At 40.7% G+C, this 22,426-nt stretch overlaps 1 protein-coding gene across 1 annotated transcript in view; it reads right to left on the minus strand.

The window, feature by feature from the left end:
• The window catches only part of LOC117547582 (inactive dipeptidyl peptidase 10-like), a gene marked incomplete in the record, with an annotated part of 254,446 nt that overhangs the window by 199,025 nt on the left and 32,995 nt on the right, over window positions 1-22,426 (minus strand). Inside the window, 1 exon segment of the mRNA XM_034218401.1 lies at window positions 8,635-8,749. Within this exon segment, the coding sequence (XP_034074292.1) occupies window positions 8,635-8,749 (115 nt within the window).

Genomic DNA, 22,426 nt, shown 5'->3' on the forward strand with positions numbered 1-22,426 from the left:
ACATTGCATAATGTGCCTTCATGCCGATCTAGATCCCTCCGCAAAAATGGCTCGTTCGCGGGCGAGAGCCGGTGTCAGTACCAGATATGTTCGGGCTACCAGATATGTTCGGGTGTATTTCCGTCGCATCCGTCATCCGCCATATACTCACCTCCCTCTGCTCCCAGCGCTCTGCTGCCACACACCGGCCGTCTGCGGAACTGCAGCCGGAGGAACTCGGGACAGCTTGTTATGTGTGGGGTGCTATGGTGGGGTCCCATGTACTTGTGCACATAAATAATGTTTCTAATTATTTACAATTAAAAAATATATATATTCTGCGATACTTTAGCCAACACTTTTATAAGGCCACTAGATTAGATAATTACGAAATGTGTAGATAGAATACATATATTTCAGGTTGTTATTTTGTCATTATGTTTAATGTTTTATTTACCTTTTAGTATTTGTATATAGTATCTGAACTTTGGAAAGGAGTTGGGAGACACACGACACATCAAATCACATCTACAGATCAAGGCGAAGCGAATGGATGTACTCCCATACTCCTAGCGTGAAAATGTTTGTGACAACGTGTGCAAAGTCTCCGAAAATCCTAAAAATAAGCTCATATTTGAATTCCCCATAATAAAACAAATCATTCAGTAAAAACAAGGCCCCACTGATCATCTACTCTCTGAGACGATTCCATGGATGTCTGGCTTGAGTTTCGACCACCAGGGAAAGTGGACAAAAGTGCCCGAGATCAGCCTCTTAATTTACCCAGGGCCTAGTGCTTGGCTTTGGGCATGAAAATTCAAGAAACTCCCCTGAGTATTTTATTAAATATCTGAACCTTGGAGAGGAGTTGGGGGACACACGACACATCAAATCACATCTACAGATCAAGACGAAGCTATTGGAAGTACTCCTAGCGTGTGAAAATGTTTGTGAAAAACGTGTGCAAAGTCTCCGAAAACGGAGCAGTGGCTGTGATGCTAGCTTTGCGGCTAGCGGTTAGTTGTTATTGTTTGAAGTTGTTGCTATGGAAACAACATGACGGAGAACAAATGAATATCTTCTACATATAATAACGGACAAAGTAAAGAATGAAGTGTAGGCTATGCCTGTTTGAAGTTGTTGCTAAGGAAACAACATGACGGAGAAAAAGTATAATCTTCTACATATAATAACGGACAAAGTAAAGAATGAAGTGTCGGCTATGTTTAAATGTTCGGAATTTGACCGTGATGGCCCTCTTGAGTTGCCGTAAAATATGACGAATATGACGGATGACGGATGCGACGGAAATACACCCGAACATATCTGGTATCCCGAACATATCTGGTACTGACACCGGTGTTATGCCGTAGGTTGAAGCCTTGCCGTGGATTGAAGCCCTGTTCGCGGGGACGCGCAAAGGTGACGTCATCGCCTGTATTGAGCGTTCGCCGTTTTCTAAGCTTTTTTCACCCTTTCTAAGCTTTTTTCTCTCTTTTGAACGATATATCAGATTAAACAGCAAACGGCTGAATAAATAATGTGCATACAATTGCGAGGAGGCTCGTTTTAAGGACACGTTTCTCAGATTTGTCACAATCTTCGTATTGGAATAAACTTACGTTTTTGAGTGTATAGTCCCACTCTGTTATATTCCTCCTTCCTACAGAACAGACAATGACAGGTTAATATGTGATTTGTCAGTATAGTCCTATTTCTTAAAACCTTCTCTGTTGTTTAAGTGTCTGATAACCACGAATAGTAAGCAATGATATAACAGTAATGATATCACATGATCATGTCAGACACTGTGTTATTTTCAATCAAGCCTAAAAGATAATGTGTTCAAACTGGCTTCACTCACTTGAATTGCTCCTTTGAATATCATTTGTATATATTCCTACTCAACACATGTTTGTATTGTAATGCCACTCATATTTTTTTTTTTTAATTGTATTTTAAAGTGACATTGAATGCTTTGAAAGGTGCCCTATAAAGTGTATTATTGATCTTATATCTGTGCCTCTATTACATTACATTTCATTTTCTATCACACTATTAATGTTCCTTATTCTAGACTAGGTTAATCCTGGTGTCAATAGGGAAGATCTGCACTGTCCTCTACATAACATGTTCAGAGCAGGTATTTCTCCTGCCGGATTTGGAACCCCCCCTATATCTTTCTCCAGGGTAGTCACAGACTCACCAAAATCACACTGGTGCTTGCTGTTCCCCTCTAGTTTGTGCTCACCAAAGCATTTCACTCTGGGCCCAGCAGGTGCAAAAATAAAGAGGGGCTTCAAAATCCGGCAGATCAGGTGTTGGTGCTGCCGGATTTGGAACCCCCCCCCATATCTTTCTCCAGGATAGTCACAGACTCACCAAAATCACACTGGTGCTTGCTGTTCCCCTCTAGTTTAGGCTCACAAAAGCATTTTACTCTGGGCCCTGCAGGTGAAAAACTAAAGAGGGGCTTCCAAATCCGGCAGAGCAGACTTTCTATCCTGAGGAAGATTTTCTATTTGCTTGCAGTCCAAGTCATTGCTGCGTTTCTGTGTAATATCATAATAATAAAGTTATCCTTTTTCCTGGCAATGATAAATCCCTGTTTTTACAAGTTCAAGTGTTTTGAATTCTTTCAACAGCGCACACGTTCTTTATTACCACATGGACACAAAATAAAAAGGGACATTCTTTTAACCTCACCCAAACATATTTGTTCACATTTGTGGTATCTTCTCCATTTCTTCATTTTATTGCAATAGGTTTGTAAATTATAAATAATTAGACCAATACAGTATTTTTCGTTTGCAAACACACTAAAATTACACATAAAGCAACATTATTTAAAGTGACACTCAAAAAGCAAAACCTCAGCTCAAGTCTCCAAAAATCTAAACACATTTTCAGCTTTGCACTCAATTTTAAATTCAACAGGGCACTTTTGCAACACTGCACGCAATTCTACAGTTCAGGCAAACAACTGACATAGTCACTTGTTTGCCATTTTCAAAACACTGCCATTAAAAATCAATAATCAAATACACATGCCAAATGACCATAAACACTGAACTGCTTTATTGTTGACTCATCAATCAGGATGAAAGCACTGTAAAAAGACTGTGCATGCCTCTTCTACAGGCAGTGGAAGAGAGGGGAGATATCCTCTGTGATGGTGAGGAGCTAGCCACAATGAAAATAAGATTTTATTTGAAACCAGTGGCTCATTTTCAATGGAAAGGACGAAGGCTTGTGATTAACATAGGAGCCATATTGCAGAAAGATATGGGGGGGGTTCCAAATCCGGCAGCACCAACACCTGATCTGCCGGATTTTGAAGCCCCTCTTTAGTTTTTCACCTGCAGGGCCCAGAGTAAAATGCTTTTGTGAGCACAAACTAGAGGGGAACAGCAAGCACCAGTATGATTTTGGTGAAGTTGTGACTATCCTGGAGAAAGATATGGGGGGGGTTCCAAATCCGGCAGCACCAACACCTGCTCTGCCGGATTTTGAAGCCCCTCTTTATTTTTGTACCTGCTGGGCCCAGAGTGAAATGCTTTTGTGAGCACAAACTAGAGGGGAACATGCAAGCACCAGTGTGATTTTGGTGACATTGTGACTGTCCTGGCCAAAATGACAGGGGGCGCTTCAAAATCCGGCAGCTCTAGCAACTGCACTGCCGGATATGGAAGCATTCAATGTCACTTTAAAATACAATTAAAAAAAATAGGAGTGGCATTACAATGCAAACATGTGTTGAGTAGGAATATATAAAAATGATATTCAAAAGAGCAATTCAAGTGAGTGAAGCCAGTTTGAACACATTATCTTTTAGGCTTGATTGAAAATAACACAGTCATGATAATGTGATATCATTACTGTTATATCATTGCTTACTATTCGTGGTTATCAGACACTTAAACAACAGAGAAGGTTTTAAGAAATAGGACTATACTGACAAATGACATATTATCCCGTCATTGTCTGTTCTGTAGGAAGGAGGAATATAACAGAGTGGGACTATACACTCAAAAACGGAAGTTTATTCCAATACGAAGATTGTGACAGATCTGAGAAACGTGTCCTTAAAACGAGCCTCCTCGCAATTGTATGCACATTATTTATTCAGCCGTTTGCTGTTTAATCTGATATATCGTTCAAAAGAGAGAAAAAAGCTTTGAAAAGGGTGAAAAAACGGCAAAAACTCAATACAGGCGATGACGTCACCTTTGCGCGTCCCCGCGAACAGGGCTTCAATCCACGGCAGGGCTTCAACCTACGGCATAACACCGGCTCCCGTCGTTCACTTAAAAGAGCCGGCTCTTTGAGCCGGCTCGTTCGCGACCGACACATCACTAGTCCCCAACCCGTCCCAACACATCAGCCGTTAGCACACACTCAGAGCTCACAGCTCCTCATATCTGTTCAGAAACTGGACAAAAGTTAAACCCACAGACTGTCTGTGTCATGGCGAATACAGTCGCTGCTTTATTTATGTCTGTATGACGTTGTTGTGAGTGTGGACGGAGCAGCTACAGGTTAGTTTAGCCTGATGGATCCGATTCCATTAAGAAAACACGCATTTTAAAAGCTTTTCGCCTGCCGTCTTGTTTGCAGACTTGTCAAAGCGTTAATTCATGGTTTTTACTAACCGTTATCAGTATGTAGTTGCTTCGGCATCACTTTGAAACATGTATTACAATTAAATCACGGTCAAATATGTTCATTTTGTTGTAGTTGGTATCTCCCAGCGCCGGTATCTCCCATAGCATTTACATGGAGATACGCCCCGCCCCCTCTCCAGCGCGTCTTGTTTGAATGACAGGAGCAAACACAGCTGACAGCCGCGGTGAAACTCGATTGATTAGAGCGATGCGAATATTGAGTAGTCTACCATAGTATTTACATGGAGATAAGCCCCTTAAAAACCATGAATTAATAAAGCATTAATTCTGTGTTTACTCCTGTCATTCAAACAAGACGCTGGAGAGGGGGCGGGCCGTATCTCCATGTAAATCCTATCGGAATCGGATCCATCAGGCTAAACTAACCTGTAGCTGCTCCGTCCACACTCACAACAACGTCATACAGACATAAATAAAGCAGCGACTGCATTCACCATGACATAGACAGTCTGTGTTTTGTATATGTTTAACTTTTGTCCAGTTTCTGAACAGATATGAGGAGCTGTGAGCTCTGAGTGTGTGCTAACAGCTAACGGCTGATGTGTTGGGCCAATCACGAAGCGTCATTTCTTGACTGGCAGCAAAAACAACCAATCACAGCAGTGCTTCTATGGCTGGCTCTGTCCAATCACAAACAAGAAGTGTTCTCCCTAAGGAATACCCTTTCCGTCCAATGTGAAATGCTGTGGTGTTTTGTGAAATGCTGTGGTGTTTTGTGAAATGCTGTGGTGTTTTGTGAAATGCTGTGGTGTTTTGTGAAATGCTGTTGTGTTTTGTGAAATGCTGTGGTGTTTTGTGAAATGCTGTGGTGTTTTGTGAAATGCTGTGGTGTTTTGTGAAATGCTGTGGTGTTTTGTGAAATGCTGTGGTGTTTTGTGAAATGCTGTGGTGTTTTGTGAAATGCTGTGGTGTTTTGTGAAATGCTGTTGTGTTTTGTGAAATGCTGTGGTGTCTTGCACTTCAGGGCCACCGTATAATCCTTTTTTTATTAAAATTACTTAGATTATTTTACTCACACATAGTCATTTGATCCATTGTTTAGATTACATTAGATTACGTTATTGTCATTACATAATGCAAGCAGAGTATAACGAATGACTTGTTCCATTAAAACCGGAGATATCATCAGTGTAGGGGTTATGTAGAAATGTTTCAACACTCTAAAAAACGATTCATGGGGTTAGTAGATTCCACTTAAAAATAAATACTTTTTCAACATAACATTTTTGTTTTTTACCTCAACTTTAGGGATATACTAAGTTAGAGTAACTCATATCTATTGAGTTTCAACAGTATAGTTTCAAAACTGAACACACGCTTGGACTCTGCTAGACCACATGTGGAGTTGGAGCAATCTGCATTCATCCTGAGATGAACACTTGGTAGCAGTGGAACAACAGGATTTTAACCTAATAATCTATGAAGTTACCTGGCAAGTAGCCATTTGTGTTCAGCTTAATTTACAAAAGCTGCTTACTGCATATACAGTGTGACACAAGCCATCATAGTCATTAGCTACTTGTTTTAAGCTACTGTAGCATACATAGCATACTGATAGCTAGCTGTTTGTATCCTCCTATATCCTTTGTTTCACAGTTGCAGTCAAAGTTAATTATTTGTAGTACAGTATGTATATATTTATATATAGCCTATGTATTTTTTTTCTTGTTAGAATTAACGTTACATTTGATATAAACTGATTTAAAATAAATATGAACAGCAACTGACAATGACCGGCATGTTCAGATCTTGCAAACCAAACCTTTGTTATTGTTTCTCAACATTAAAATGTTCTCCTTTTAAGGATGATTTGGTGGATAGAATAAAAGAGGTTGCTGGAGCTCCTTCTCCAACAGACTGCTGCAGCTCCGCGGTCACAAGGACCGATACAGGAACACATTCCTGCCCACTGCAATAACTCTGTACAATAAATCACCTCTGCTGGAAGAGAACTCTCTGCTCCATAGTTTCTCTTGGAATAATAAAACCACGTTTTACATTTTACATTTATATAATCTGTTCAATATTCAATATTTAATATTAATATTCCATGTCATATATTTATATATTTGTATATTTAATATCTTGTCAAATTCTACATGTATATTTTCTATTTCAACACGTATATTTTCTATTTTCTTTTCTTTTCTTTCTATTCTTGTTTATTTGTAGCTTTGTTTTATTGTAAAATGCCTGGTCTTTTATGCTGCTCCAACAAAAACAATTGACCAAATTGGGATCAATAAAGTACCATCTTATCTTATCTTATCCGTTGCTTGGTGGTGTGTCTTCGTGAAAAGGAGGATCTCTTCAGGGAGAACTTAAGTAAGTAAAGAAGATACTTAAATCAAACTGTAACTTGTGTTAACCTGAAACACAATGCAATGTTTTCAAATCTGATTGGACCAAAAACACAGAAATGTATTTTCCAGGATGGTGAAGTGGAAGTTAGCAGTGAGGTGCTGAAGATTGTCTTGACCAGGGGTGCGGATACAAGAAACGTATTGAAGGAACAGAAGTCCTTCAAATCTCGGATGCGACATGAGCCTGTGCGATGCTGATGGGGCTAATATACTCACTCAACCGAAGCTACCCAAAAGAGATGTTACAAACGTTGGAAGCAGGTTCCTGCCTTTATTTAAAGGTCCCATGTCATGGCCATTTCCACTGATCATAATTCCATCGTTGAGGTCGACTAGAATAGATTCACATTGTTCAATATTCCAAAATCACATTGGTTTCTCACATAGCATCTCTGTATAGTATGTGTATTCATTCTCTGTCCTACACGGCTTGTTGGAGCTCCTGCCCCCCCCTACATTTTTTGTATTTACTTTTATTTCATGTTTGAGAACATTTCTAATACTCAAACAAATTAAGGTAACAATTTGCATGGACATTTTTGAGTAATATGGACTTCAATAAATCAATGCCAATAGCTTAAATTAAACAAAATGCAATTTAATATCACTCCATCTTTACGATTAAAAATAAGTTGGTTCAACTTAATTTTTTTTTTTTAAAGGTGAAAGCAATTATGTTTGTAGTACTGAACTAATTGAGTTAATCAGATTATAAATGGGTACTCGGATGAATTTAATAATCGATTAAGTTGGAAATACTTAAAAAGATCAACGCAAATTGTTACCTCAATTTATTTAAGTAGAGCCAGTGTATCAAAAAGCTCCTCAAAAACGCTATCGAAGCAGTTCCTGCCGTTGCTACGTCAGTTCAAACAGTAACAACGGACTACTTTTCTTAGCGGATGCATGTCAATTTAAATCAATACATAAAACTATTTTTTAAATCAATAAAATCATTTTCTAAATCCATAAAAGCATTTCCATTAATATTGGGAGTCATGTCGTTACTTTGTTGAGAATGTGGCCGTGTAATAAGCGGGATAATGTGCACATTGCACATTGCATAATGTGCCTTCATGCCGATCTAGATCCCTCCGCAAAAATGGCTCGTTCGCGGACGAGAGCCGGCTCCCGTCGTTCACTTACACATTGTTGTACACAAATCTGTTGTTCCATACATTTTAAATGTATCTCTCACAGCAATATAACATCCTGTTGAAGTGTATTGCACAGCATTTGATTCTGCTTTTAAAAAAAATCTGGGTCACTTGATAGCAGTAGAACAAGCTCAGCAATTTGCAAAAACATAATTTGTTTCCCCAAAAAACAAAAGAGTAAGGTGGAGGTGAGACCTGCAGAAGTGGTCGTTAATGATCTGTGGGGCAGTCATCTATTGTTAATGTATAATGTAGGAAATATAGCCACACACAGCTTCCGTGCCTTAATGTCATACACATTCTTGAATAAAAGAATGACAGAACCTTTTACAGTTGTGGACGACTAAGGTGAAGCTACAGAAACATGTAAACCCTGATGTCAACAGGAATGTTTTAACTAGAGCGAATCACAGGACAATCAGACCACAGAGCCAATCAGAGCTGAGTTACCCGGGGTGAGGAGGATGACGGACATGGTGATGAGAGAGCAGACCACCAGGATGACCAGCAGGGCGATGGCAATGCCTTTCCAGTTCCTCTGTGGAGGAATACCCCCCCCCAGGTCCTGGAGAGCGAGAGAGAGATGGAGTTAGGGGGGAACAGGAAATACATATTGACGTGTTTTCATGATGAAAACAAAGACCTTCCAGCTGATCAGTATTTCAGTGGGGATATTTACACTGTTACAGCTAAAGTGACAAAGCAGTTAAAAGGTGAGCAATAAAAAAGTAGCTAACATGTTAAATATAGAGAAAAAGCACACATTAGTAATACAACAATACAAATAAAGACAAATTACTACTCATCCAAGGCTAAAAATGAGAAGCAGCATTTCAATAATTATGTGAACATATTATGGTTTGAGATCCTATAAAAAATATATTTTGCATAGAATTGCCCAAAATAAATAAATAACTGACTGCATGTTGTACAAAACGCACACAGTGGTGCTGCTCACTGTACATAATAACACGGGTCACATTGAATCTTTCCAATCCTACCCCCTTCATGGTGAAGGAATGGAGCGCTCTGCATGAGCCACACTGTAGGCCAGAACACTTGAAATTCAACAGAATGTGCAGAGTTCAATCACGGTCAACCTTTCCATTGAAGCACACCCTCTGACCTATGGAGACAAACACTTCCAGTTATTTGTTTGGGCAGATAAGCAAACATTTGCATTCCCGGCTCTGTCTCTCAGACTGGCTGCAGAGAGATTTGGCTGCAGCAATTTGAGTGGCCGTAGAGTTCAGAGAGTGAGATGTAATCTTCAGTGGAGAAGATATCCAGGAGAGTTTTGAAGCTGTGGCGTACCACTCCCTCTCTGAGTCCTGGAATCAGACGGCCTTAAAGCGGCTCACCACATCTGCTGCCCCTGATAAGAGGAATTAAGCCTCACACCCTATATATTATGTCTTCTCACCGCAGCTACTCCTGGCCTCAATTACCCACAAAACCCTGCAGGTGAAATACAGTGATCACTGACCACCAGCCCACGACTGCATCATGATTGGCTGGAGGGAAGGTGAAACAAAATGATTGCCAATTAGAGCTCGTTTCAGATTTTACAAAGAAGCTTCCATCTCAGACTTTTTCTGAAATCCATTTTCTTGGTACTTGACATGATGGTTTAGAGTTACTGTGTCCCTGTAATACCTATAACCAGATGTTGAAGAAGTACTCAGACCTTGTACTTAAGTAAAAGTAGAAGTAGCAGAGTGTAGGAATACTCTGTTACAAGTACAATTCCTGAATTCAAAATGTTCCTCAAGTGAAAGTAGAAAAGTATTCTCATCAAATTATAGTGAAAGTAGCAACAGTAAAAGTAGTCGTTGTTTGATTGGTCCATTTCAGAATCATATATATGATATGTTTTATAATGATTGATCATGAAAGTGTTCTCAAAGCTGGTAAAGGTGCAGCTAGTTTGAATGACTTTGTATACTGCAGGGTAGCTGGTGGATTTACTCCAGGTGGAACTAAAGTCTGATTTAACACTTGATAACCAGTGTTGTGCTAGTTACTGAAAACCAGTAACTAGTTACCATTACTAGTTACTTCATTTACAAAGTAACTCAGTTACTTTACTGATTACTTACAAGAAAAAGTAATGCGTTACTGTGAAAAGTAACGTTTCGTTACTTAGAAAAAGGGCTCCCATTAATGCCCTTATAGCCTTCATTTCAGTACTGTCAGTGCTGGAATTGGGCCGGTACTCACCGGTACGCAGTACCGGCACTTCTGGTTCTGACCCATGGAGTACCGGCACTTCTTGCTCAGTACCGGCATGCTGGCGGTACTCCGGTACTCATGCACCGTGCCAGTACTAAACACTCTCCCGCCGTTCTTATTATACATCCATATATATATATACAGCCGCCCGGTACTCAGTAGATGCGTCATGAGGTGCCGAACGGACATTCTTATCGCTCTAACCGCTGGAGTTTCACAGCGGCTGTCAGCTGTTTACTCCTGTCATTCAAACAGAACGTGCTGGAGAGGGGGCGGGGCTTATCTTCTCCATGTAAATACTGTGGTGGAAACGACTATGTCAAAATTAACCTATTTGACCGTGATTTAATAGTAATACACGTTTCAAAATAATAATAATAATAATGCCGAAGTAACAACATACTGAAAACTGTTAGTAAAACCATGTTTTAATGCTTTACAATTTACATACCTAGATGCACGTGTGTTGTGTTTATGCAGTTCAACTCCCACCCAGTGGGTGGCTATGTAGAGTGATAGAACAGAGCAGGCACGCCCCCGAGAGAAGGAAAGCAAGTCACGTCAAAAATTAGCATTTCTAAAATGTTAGCGTGGATTAATAAAAGTGCAAAAAGAGAGCGGTTGTCGCCGGAAGAAACTTCAAATACAGAGAATGCTGTGCCTGTGTTGGAAATTGTGTCTGATGGGGAGCTTTCTTTGGTTGATCCTCCTGCTCCAAGTTCTAGTGCATTAGCATTAGCACTAGCTCCGCCGCCTCCTCCAGAGCCTCTAACGTTAGCTGCTGCTGGCGCAACTGCCACCACCAACACCGGGCAAAGCGATGCACCTGACTGCTGGACAACGGACCAGGTGCAATATTTTTGCAAGACCAATGCATGGCTCCTTCTTAAAGATAAGAAGCTAGGATGTCGGATATGCAGAGATGTCAAATCTTTGGGAATACACACTGGACAAGGACTGAAACTGTCAACTGAATGGGGTGAGTGTGCAGTGTCTCATTTCGGTGTTGACAAGGGCAAACAACAAGCTAGCCTGAGAAAAAAAATCAAAGAACATAAAGAATCACAAGCCCATGTAAAAGCTGCTGACATCCTTACATCTGCTTCACGTGAAACTATTCAACATCAAGTGCAGTCTATGCATAAATCTGAATTAGACACCACTATCAGAGTTTTTCGAACGGCATATAAAATTGGCAAACATAGCCGGCCATTCACAGACATGCCAATTGATTTGAATGTACAGAAACTGAATGGGCTGAACGTGGGCAGGGTTTTGCACTCCAATAAAACCTGTGGCGAAATCATCGACCACATAGCTCATGAGCTGAAGAAAAAAATGGCAAAAGACATTACAGAAAACCAAAGAAAACTCTGTGTTTTGGTCGATGAATCTACCACTATTAGTGGTAAAACGGTGCTTGTTGTGTGTCTACGCTCAGCATTAGCTGATGCTGAGCCCGAAACGTTTTTTTGGGAGCTGATCGAGTTGGATGGAACAACGGCTGATGACATCACAAAGGCGTTAATGGAGTGTCTTGGAAGAGATTTTAACGAGGACTTTTTAGGTCAGTGTTTCATTTCTTTTGCATGTGATGGGGCTTCAGTCATGCTAGGGAAGAGAACAGGCGTTGCTACCCAGTTGTGTAGTAAATTCCCAAGCCTGTTTGTGTGGCACTGCTCCAATCATCGTCTAGAGCTGGCAGTTGGGGATGTGGTCAAGGAGGTCTCAGGGCTCAATCATTTCCAGATCTTTTTTGACAAACTCTATTCCTTGTTCCATGCCTCCCCCAAAAATCAGAGGCAGTTAGCGCAGTGTGCGCAAGCAGTCGGACAGCGTCTCCTGGTGATAGGGCGTGTTTTGTCCATCCGCTGGGTGGCTTCAAGTGAAAGGAGCGTCAGAGCAGTCTGGGAAAACTACCGAGTGCTTCATGATCACTTCACAAATGCTGCAAACGACACGAGCAGGGATTCCAGAGACAGAGCAAAGTACAAGGGCCTGGATGATGTGCTCACATCTGCAACGTTTGTCAGCAATCTGGGACTGATGTACGATGCGCTCACAGAGCTCAGCGACCTCTCTCGGCAACTCCAAAAAAGAGAGATGACACTGCCTACAGCAGATAGGCTCTTAACTCGAGAAATACGAGTTTTTGAATCCATGGTCACCATGCCTGGCCCACACATGACTACAGTTCATACAGCTCTAGCTGAGAAGTCCTTCAAGGGTGTTGCCCTGCGTGAGAATGGCAGGCTTGTACAGATTCATGCAGGTCAGTTTTTCCGCAGTATGGTAGAGAATCTGAGACACAGAATGACTTCCACAACCTCCTCTCATGTCAGCACAAGAGAAATCCCATTACATGGCCGGGAGACCCGGGACAATCAGCTAATCCAGGACATGAAAGTTATCCATCCTGGAAGTTGGCCTGAAGAGGAGTTAGACGTACAGTATGGGGACGTAGAGGTGCTACGTTTGTGCGAAGTGCTGAAAGTGGACAGAAGAGAGACTGTTCAGGGCTTTCGCGAATACAAGGAAACCAGGGCATCCCGTACACCTGCTGCCATGGAGCCTCTACTGAAAGCAGTCCGAACCATCGCTGTCTCCACTAGTGAGTGTGAGCGGGCATTCAGCTGCATGAACGATATCCTTACTGCAAAAAGGAATGCTCTCTCTGTCAGCCGACTGTCCAGCCTGGTTTTCATTAAATGTAATGGACCATCACTAGGACAGTTCAATCCGGAACAGTATGTGAGGTCCTGGCTGGCAAAGGGAAGGAGAAGTGCTGATGAAAGAGCCTGTCCAGCTCCAGCCCCTGATACTGATGTCCCCAAGGCCTTCTGGAGCCTTTTCTAACAATGTGAAGTATATTGCAAAGCAGCTCACCCAGTGAGAAGACTTTTGGCATAATGTGCCGATTTGTACAGATCCTGGAGATAGAAGGACTTCAGACCAACCAGGGAGTTATCTGATCAGCTTGGTGTTCAATGTAACTCTTTACCATGGCTCAGACTTTGTTACCTGCAGTTACAGTTTCTCATTTTAGATTGTGCAAATTTTGCATTTGTTTTTACATGTTCTTTGTTCATGCTCTTTATCATTTTTCTGAGTTGGAAAGTTAGATTGCATCATAGTTTACTTTATACATATTTGTATTCTTCAGTGGTGAAGTATATTGCAAAGCAGCTCAGCCATGTGAGAAGACTTTTGGCACTTTTTCGTTTTTCGTTTTCTGAGTTGGAAAGTTAGATTGCATTCAAAATGTACAGAAATACTTAATTTTGTTAAAGCTTTTTATAAAAAATGCTTCTGACCAGAGCTTTGTTTCCTTGTCATTAATGTTGAACACCACCAGAGGGGCTCTCACCTGAAAGGTCTCTGCTTCATGTGTCTTCAGCAGAAGATCTAGACTTTGATTGCTATATTTTCAGTTAATATTGACCTTACTGAGCTTTAGCCATATCCGCTGCCTATCATAAAAAATGTTAAGTACAGTGAACCTTTCTAAAATATACAGTAGTAAAGAGACAAACCCACCAGCATTATAGTAGCCAAATTCTTGTTTGTGGGCTGTATATATAAAATTGACTTGAAAAAGTTGCTGATTTTAGAGTACTGGCACCTTTTTCATTCCAATTCAAGCACTGAGTACTGTTATTGCATTGGAGAATAATACAATCTGTTGATCAACTTGACATGCATTATATGCAATCTGGATTGCATCGATATTAGCTGGCTTTCCATTTTTTTTCTCCAGGTAGTTGGAAAAAGTGTTCCGTCCCATATGCCGTGTGCCGCCCGGACATGCTATCATGCTAACTAGCTCTCTGAAAGCGGGTGACTCCACTGTAGCAATAGCCTGCATGTGTTCTACAACATACCGTGCAATGGCTTTATCGACTTTTCCCTGGCTAGCAGTCCCTTGGTTAAAATCCAGCCGCTGTTGCTTAGGTGGAGTGGCGTCGGCTGAGTCTCTGTGGTCTTAGCCAGAGCCATATCATAGAAGAGTTATGACATCTCCGTTCACTCCAATGGACCACTTTTTTACAGCAATGGCGGATCGTGGAGCCTCTCAATCGTTCCCCGGAAGTTAGCGCCAAGGCTAGCAGAGCTGTGGAGTTGCAGCATAATAGACCGTTCGTGACGGACTTTTAAAGGTAAGAAGAAGTTTAAAGATTTATATTGCGGATATTATCAGTACATCTGATTCAATTGAACATGTGTATTAAAGGATGTCAGTGGATTATCCCTAAATCAGTAGATTTAGGGAACGTTTACAGATAACAGATCAAGCTAGGATACCGAAGCAAGTTAGCAACACACATTGAACAGCCTTTTAATTGTAAATTCCGTTCTCTTAATGTCTATTTGGTCCAACGTTGTTGAATTAGAGAAGAGGGGCTTCTAAACGGGATTGTATGCGGGGGTGGAGGGAGTTAAATATTAGATAAATATAACTTTGGTGCGTGTAAGAGTGAGTGTTTTTAGCAGAGCCATATTGTGTCCTTGTGATTATGTTGATTATTACCTGTGTGTATAATGTTGCAGCTCAGCTGATTTTGGATTGATGGCAAAGGGAGAGGAACTTAAGTGAGAGTGAACACATAAGGTAAGTTTAATACTACTGTTTTATATAAGTAAGCATACTAAACATGTATTATATCACTGTATTATATAAGTAATATTGTTAGTAACCTACTGTATGGCAGGTGGAGGGGCAGTGATGTTACAGGTGGAGGAGCAAAACTGCAAACTCACAAGACAGAGAAATCGAAGTTTGTTCTCCAGAGATGAGGTTGATTTCACTTCAATTTTTTCACATTTTCTAAAGATGTGGAAATGGCACAAAAAAAAACTTGAGAGCTGTAACCAAGACAACTGTAACAACATGAGTAGACAGCCACCAAGGTTTTTCAAGTCCCTCTCTTACTCCATTTTGCCAACCCAAACTTCCAGGTACATGACGGGACACCTTGCTTGTTTTTGTTGTTTGCGCTCCTCTGGCAGGTGGAGGGCAGTGATCCCTTCCCTTCTTCCCTCAATCTTTGAGACTAATGTAAGTAGAAGACATGGCACTGTAAATGTTTGAACATTTAAAATATTATACCACTTAAAAATAAGAAATATTACTTTTGTTACTAAGAGTTCATACTTATTATACCTGTGTCACCTTTCACACTATCGCTGTGATCATGAGCTATGGGCTTTGTAGATACAGGTCCCGGGGTGAATCGTGGTGCAGGGGCCCTTCTCTTTTTGACCACAGGGCGATGCACGAAGATGGTGGGTATAGCCTCTGCTCTCAGCCTAGTCTTGCCCTTTTTTGTCTTGACAAACTGGTCTGCATCAAAATGTGCCTGCGGAGTGACTTGAGGTTACTTCACACACAGAACAACTCAGTTTTGTCTGCCCACATACATATTCCATAGTGGTTGAATACACAGTATTAGGAAACACTTTATACTTACTGGACATGTTATACTCATTACATACTGTATATACAATATGACCAAGAATGTGAGACAACTTTATAGAAATTCATATCACATATGTTACTGATGCCATTTGTCATACTTTGTTAAACTCACAAATAATAAAGTTCCATAACTTCAGTTGGGAACAAAGACCACACCTTATCTCCCCAAGGCAATTTCCCATCCAATAGGTGTGCTATATAGGTGTGTATAACCCTTTCTCCTGTCTGTTTATCCCTCTTTCAGCACAAGAACCAGAGGGGGATTCAATGGAGCCTGAATACCTGCACTGAGACCCTCACCCTGCACCCTGAGTCTCAACCATGGGCGTCGCCTGGGGTAGGCATCCGGGGCTTTAGCCCCAGATGTTTTTTCTTTAGCCCCGGACAAATTCTCCCTCAATAATATAATACATTAACCGTACTTTACCTAGAGGATGGCAGAATTGTAATTTCCCGTGTTCAGTGAATGCAACAGAGGCAACCACCAGACCAATCCGAGAGTTGCATGGAAATAAACGTGTTTTATTGGCTGACCTCTCCTCTGTGACAGTGTTTAAACTTTAAACTTTCAGCCGCGGACGCGGAGTTTCTGAAGATGGACATTAGACATTTTTAAAATAAAAAATACGGCAATTCTCAAGTGGTGGCTTTACACAACAACCCCAGAGCCCCCACCTGAGCCAGATGAACAAGGTATGTAAATGTCAGTAAACTTACAAGTTATGTCAACATGTAAGCAAAGCATAAATTATAGCTACGTTGACGTTACTTTGAATCGCGGGGGTAAGCTAAACCGTTAGCAAGTAGTTATAGCTAGCCAGATATATTAAATAAACACTTTGTCATAAAATCTAAATGTTGTGTTTTTTAGCGTTACCTGGTGATTTCAAAGAAAGCTCTCTGGGAAATGTTGACTTACTGTCAGTGTTCGACATGAAGATACATGTAGAAATGGTGGCATAGTTGCCACTGCTTTACGTGTCAACAGCATGTTTGAACGTATTTGCAGCAGTAAATGTGGCTGTTTGGCCACTGACGTTGCCATAACAACACCTGAATTTAAATGTGCAACCTCTTTTTGTGACAGATTTTTGCATGAAATTATAATTCTTCTGATTGATATTCCTATTGACAGCTAGTTTCTATGTGTACATTATGAGATGGACAGCCAGCTAACAAGCTTTCAGATCAAAGCTAATCCAGTGGGGCTCCTGAAAGGGGGCAAGGGACACTATGCTCCCAAATATTAAGCCTTGACCCCCATCTTAAAATTGATATGATCACAAAATGATCTGCATTGTCGGAGGCCTTTTTTCCTCATTATCATGTCAAATTGTACAGCTTTCCTTAGTTTTGAATGCAGAAAGAGGACTATATTAGAGTATCAAGTGAAAATGACTATATTAAAGTGTTAAGTGAATATATTAAGTGAATTACTCAAACTGCATTTGTATAGGAATGATTATGTCCTATTGGCAGATAACTACTCTAACAGTGATATCTACAAGAGATGTACATTTAACTATTTTCAATTGGTTAGTATTACATTTTGTAAGAGTGTGGTGACACTCATTTTAATGAAGACACATTTGTGTATCTTGAAATTCATTTATTTGACAGAGCTGGAAACTGATTGACTTACATACTTGTTTGTGTTACCTACACAGTCATCACAGATGAGCCAAACAGAGTAGAGGATGAAGAAAGGAGAACAGGAGAAAGGGACACACAAGAAGGAGAAACAACAGACAAGAACGACAATGGAGACAACAATGAACAGGAACACCAGAACAGACAAGAGTCAATGAGTAACATGACTGATTTAGGGACTGCAGATACAGGGCCAAGGCAAGTGAGACATCACTGCTTTCCATCCAGCATGTTTGGCCAGCAAAAGAGATCATTTCAACCGCAAACAGCAAGTGATGAGGGATTATTATTTCCTCCTTCCATCCCTTTTTTCTGTTTAATCTGATTACTAACAACTTCTAATCATTTGACATAGTTTATGATTTAATTGGAAAATGAAGTGTTTTTAAATAATAAACCCGTTTCTGATTCTTTGATTTTTGTTGACATATGGGTGTTGAGAGATGTATCCATATCTCTTAATGTTGCTCTCAAAGTGCACAAGATTGATGCTTTTAACTTCAACATTAAAACAAATTCTTCCTGGGGGACCCCAGAGGAGGTGAGTTCCCTCAAAATAGCACTTTATCTCTGCTTATGTAACTCCGGTGTAGTGTCCCCTCTGCAACAGATCACTCAGAGCTGGTGATTACTTTCCTGCATTTCAATGGACAGCATAAAAGGACACGTGAGCTGGGTTCTGGTGCTCAGATTAGCTATTGATGATCACGTTGATAAATCATATAAAACCAATCACACAAAAAACATGTTGCTGTGACTGTGAGCATTAAACAATTAACATTAAACTAAACAAACACAACAGTACGTTATTGTCCTTATAAAATAAAAACATACATTTTGTCCACCGAGATAATACAGGCACCTTACCCTCAAGAAATCCTCACGTGCTATGAGAATCTCCCACAATGCATTGCCGTAACAACGCTAATGCAGGCACACGTTTGTGACACCAGATGGCGCAATTGTGTATCTGTGTGTGGAGAGTCTTGCAGTAGAAAATTTGACTGTAGCGCCGCCACTGTGGGCTAAGTCCCGAATGTTTCCAGGTCCAGGCAACGCCCCTGGTCTCAACTCTGTGTTTTTCAAGCCTTTCCGTTTTTTGTATTAAACAAAACATTAAGCTTTCCCAATGGTGTGGTTTTCGTTTTGTGAAAAAGTGCAAATGCAGTGTTTGTATATAAATCACATATTTTGTTGCTGTTGGTCGTGAAATTGCTCCTGCTTCCTCCGCTCTGTGTCAGTGGGGAAGCTGTACATTCGTACTCCTTTCTCTGAGCGATTGGAGCATCCCCAGGCAGCACAGCAAACCATGGTGGCGACTAGGAGGCAGCACAGCAAACCAGGACAACACGGAGGAAAAGGCACAGACAAACTGCATGATATGCTATTCAATGTTTATTGAATTCCATGTATTTGCAATGGATGTTCCTAAAACAACACATTTAACATCATCATCATCATGCTGCTAGTCCTTTGATAGTCACCTGTCGGTCTCCTGTCCTTTCTGAAAGCCATAAAGATGACATTAGTCATTTAGATAACTTGTGTCCTCAATTACCATGGGATTACTGAAACTACCATGAATTTAAGAAAATGGTAGACATTAATTTAATCTGAATTTTAAAGCATTACTTTAGATCCCCTCCCTCTAAATATATCAATACACATTAGAAAGTGATGCTCTTGACTACCATACAAGTTTAAGAAGATAATATTGGTTTTAAAGAATTCAAAGCTATAAATAAACAGCAACAGGCTCTTTAACCAAGGCACTGCTAGCATAACATGTAAACTAGTTGTTCACACTAATCCTAATATTATCACTTAATATTAGCTAATTCTATTTTATTTTTTAAAACATATTGATGTAAATACATACACATATCGATTTGTTGTATAAATATTGCAAATCAAAACCTTTATTCACTAATAATTACCAAAAATCGTAGTTCTATCTCCTGTTATCAATGCATTCACATTGCCCGCCATGAACTTCCGGGGAACGATCCTCTTCTACATGAACCACGTGACGATAACCGTTTTTGGACTTCCGTTGTCGTAACTCTTCTATTATATTAGAGATGGCAAATCCGGATCATTTTATGGACTCGGAGTCTTCTGAGTCAATCATTGAAGAGATCCGGATCATACGAGTCATTTGAGTCATTTGAGTCATATGAGTCAGCATGACCAAGACCGTAGAAATCCTACCGGTGAAACCGAAAAGTTGTTGCATTTAACCAGCATATTAAACTAACGTTACATTAACCTCCGCTACACAGTGTATTTTGCTTTAATAAAACATGTGTGTGTGTGTGCATTTTAAAAAATAAGTGTTTTGCATTATATGTATATAGTTATTTTAATATGTTCCTGTACTTAAGCTAATTTTGCACAATTGTGTTTTCATTTAATAATAATAATAATAATAATAATAATAATTGTATAATTACATTTTATATATTCTAACTGTTTTGCAATTTTCTATCATTTGTTTCTTTTTGTGTGCCATGTTCAAAATAAACGAGTTTCCAAGTAAGATCCTTATTGGAAATGCAGATATTATTACAGGAGACTGTTGCACAACATGACCATTTTGTTAGAAGTCTACACTGAAACTTAATTTAGAGCCGGAAAAATCGCGGGATCCGTGAATCCAGGTCAATGATCGAGAGAGACCAGTAGCCTACGAGGACTCAGAGCCGTAACATATAGCAGGCAGCAGATCCAGAGATCCAGCAGACTCGTCCCCATGCACGAATGACTCAGCCCCTCCTCCGAGTCCCACGGCTCCCGCGAGTCCCACGGCTCCCGCGACGAGTCGCAGCAGACTCAGAGATTTGCGGACTCACGGCTCACTCACGGCTCACGGCTCACTCACGGCTCCCGCGAGTCCAACGACTCACGGCTCACTCACGGCTCACGGGACTCTCGCGGGAGCCGGAGGAGGGGCTGAATTTGCTGTTGATTCGTGCATGGCGACGAGTCTGCTGGATCTCTGGATACAACAACGTTGTAATGTGATTGTACACGTTATAAAGAGAGTAAAGAGTGACGCAATTTATAGTTTTAATTGTTACGTCACATCAGGTGTAGGACTCAAAGGACTCGGGTTAATCGAGAGGGAGACTCGTCACGACCGGCTCATTACTAGGATCCGGGTTAATGATCCGGATGAATCATGACTCGCCCATCTCTATATTATATGGCTCTGGTCTTAGCTACTAGCTTCGTCCCAGCATGTTGTTTTTGCAGATGTTTTAAGAGATTTTAATGACTGGTTTGGGCAGTAGATAGGATCTTTGACCCGCCAAGACACAACTTACATTTAACTAAAACGTTCTTTTCTTTGTGCTCGACAAAAGTGAAATAGTGAGAATATCTCCAGGTGGAGAAACTAGACTTGAGCTCCGCCGCCGCCATGATAGTCTTGTTAGTAAACAACACAAACACGCCCACAGCAGGTCTCCGCATGTGACACAGGAAGTATCTAAGTACATTTACTCAAGTAGGCTACTGTACTTAAGTACAGTTCTCATCTCTGTTCGCCTGGCTGTTGACAAAAAACAACAAGTAGTAAGTAAGTAACGGAGTAACGCACCATGTAGTAACGGTAACTGAGTTCCTGCATTTAAACAGTAATGCGTTGGAGTAGTTACCACCTAGAATAACGGCGTCACAGTAACGCGTTACTGTGGCACTGTTGATAACATTTCCCATCATTCATCCACATCTGTGAAGTAACTAAAGGTATTACATTACATTACATGTCATTTGTTAAACGCTTTTATCCAAAGCGACTTACATCCATTCAGTAGGCCTACTGTGGACAATCCCCACAGGAGCACTTTGGGGTGAAGTGTCTCAGGGACACAACGACACGCTGACTGCAGTGGGACAGCAGTCCAGCACACTACCACTGAGCCACAGCCTCCCTATGAAATACATGTAGTGGAGTAAAAGTACACCATTTACCTCTGAACTGTAGTGGGATAGAATAAGTACACAGTAGCATCACGTGGAGATACTCATTTACTGTAAAGTACAAGCACCTAATTGTAATTAAGAAGAGTACTTGAGTTACTTTACAAACTGTTTACAACTCAAAAAGTCAAACATGCAGACTGATCAGCTGACATGAAGTGTTTTCTCTAACATGTCATAAAGGAGCCGAGATTACAAATCAAATCTGAGTTGCAGCTCCTCATTTCCCATCTCCTGCTGCCTTTCTTACTGAGGAACAGTTTGATAGGAGTCAAGCTTAAATGGAACTTTATTGTTACCATGACCTCAGACACGTAGTTCATAGATGCAGTGTGACATTACTCAGAGTCCCCCCCAGACTCATAAGACTGCTCTATTATCAGGACCGCTGCTCATTTCATTAATACCACAGAGGGCTGACGTGTCCTTGAAAAGCGACGGCGACTCTAACTACCCCTGTTCCTCCATGCATGATATTCTTTCTCCCACTCTTTTTTACTTTCTCTCTATCTCATGTATCCCCCAATTTCCTATTTAGCCACATTTGAATCATTGTCCCCAGTTTATTAACTCAATTATGAACAATGAAGGAACCACTAAGATCATTTTTAACCGCTTATATTATTTAAGAATAGCCCTGACTAAAGAGGAGATGAGACAGGAACATGTATCACGATCATTGGGCAATCAATGGAGAAAATCTATGTGGTGTAGTGCCGTGAAAAGAGAGTCGGAGGCGGTGCATTAAGAATGGAGTTCCAATCTTTATTATCCATTACTTTCAGAGAGGTTAACACATGCACTGCTCTGCCTGATGAGCTAGCAGGAATGGCAGCTAAAGCTACAGGTAGTGATGGCAGTTTGACACTGAAGCTTCGAACGGAGCTTCAACCCTGGACT

This window comes from Gymnodraco acuticeps, unplaced genomic scaffold, assembly GCF_902827175.1.
Source record: "Gymnodraco acuticeps unplaced genomic scaffold, fGymAcu1.1, whole genome shotgun sequence".
Classification (NCBI taxonomy): Eukaryota; Metazoa; Chordata; class Actinopteri; order Perciformes; family Bathydraconidae; genus Gymnodraco; species Gymnodraco acuticeps.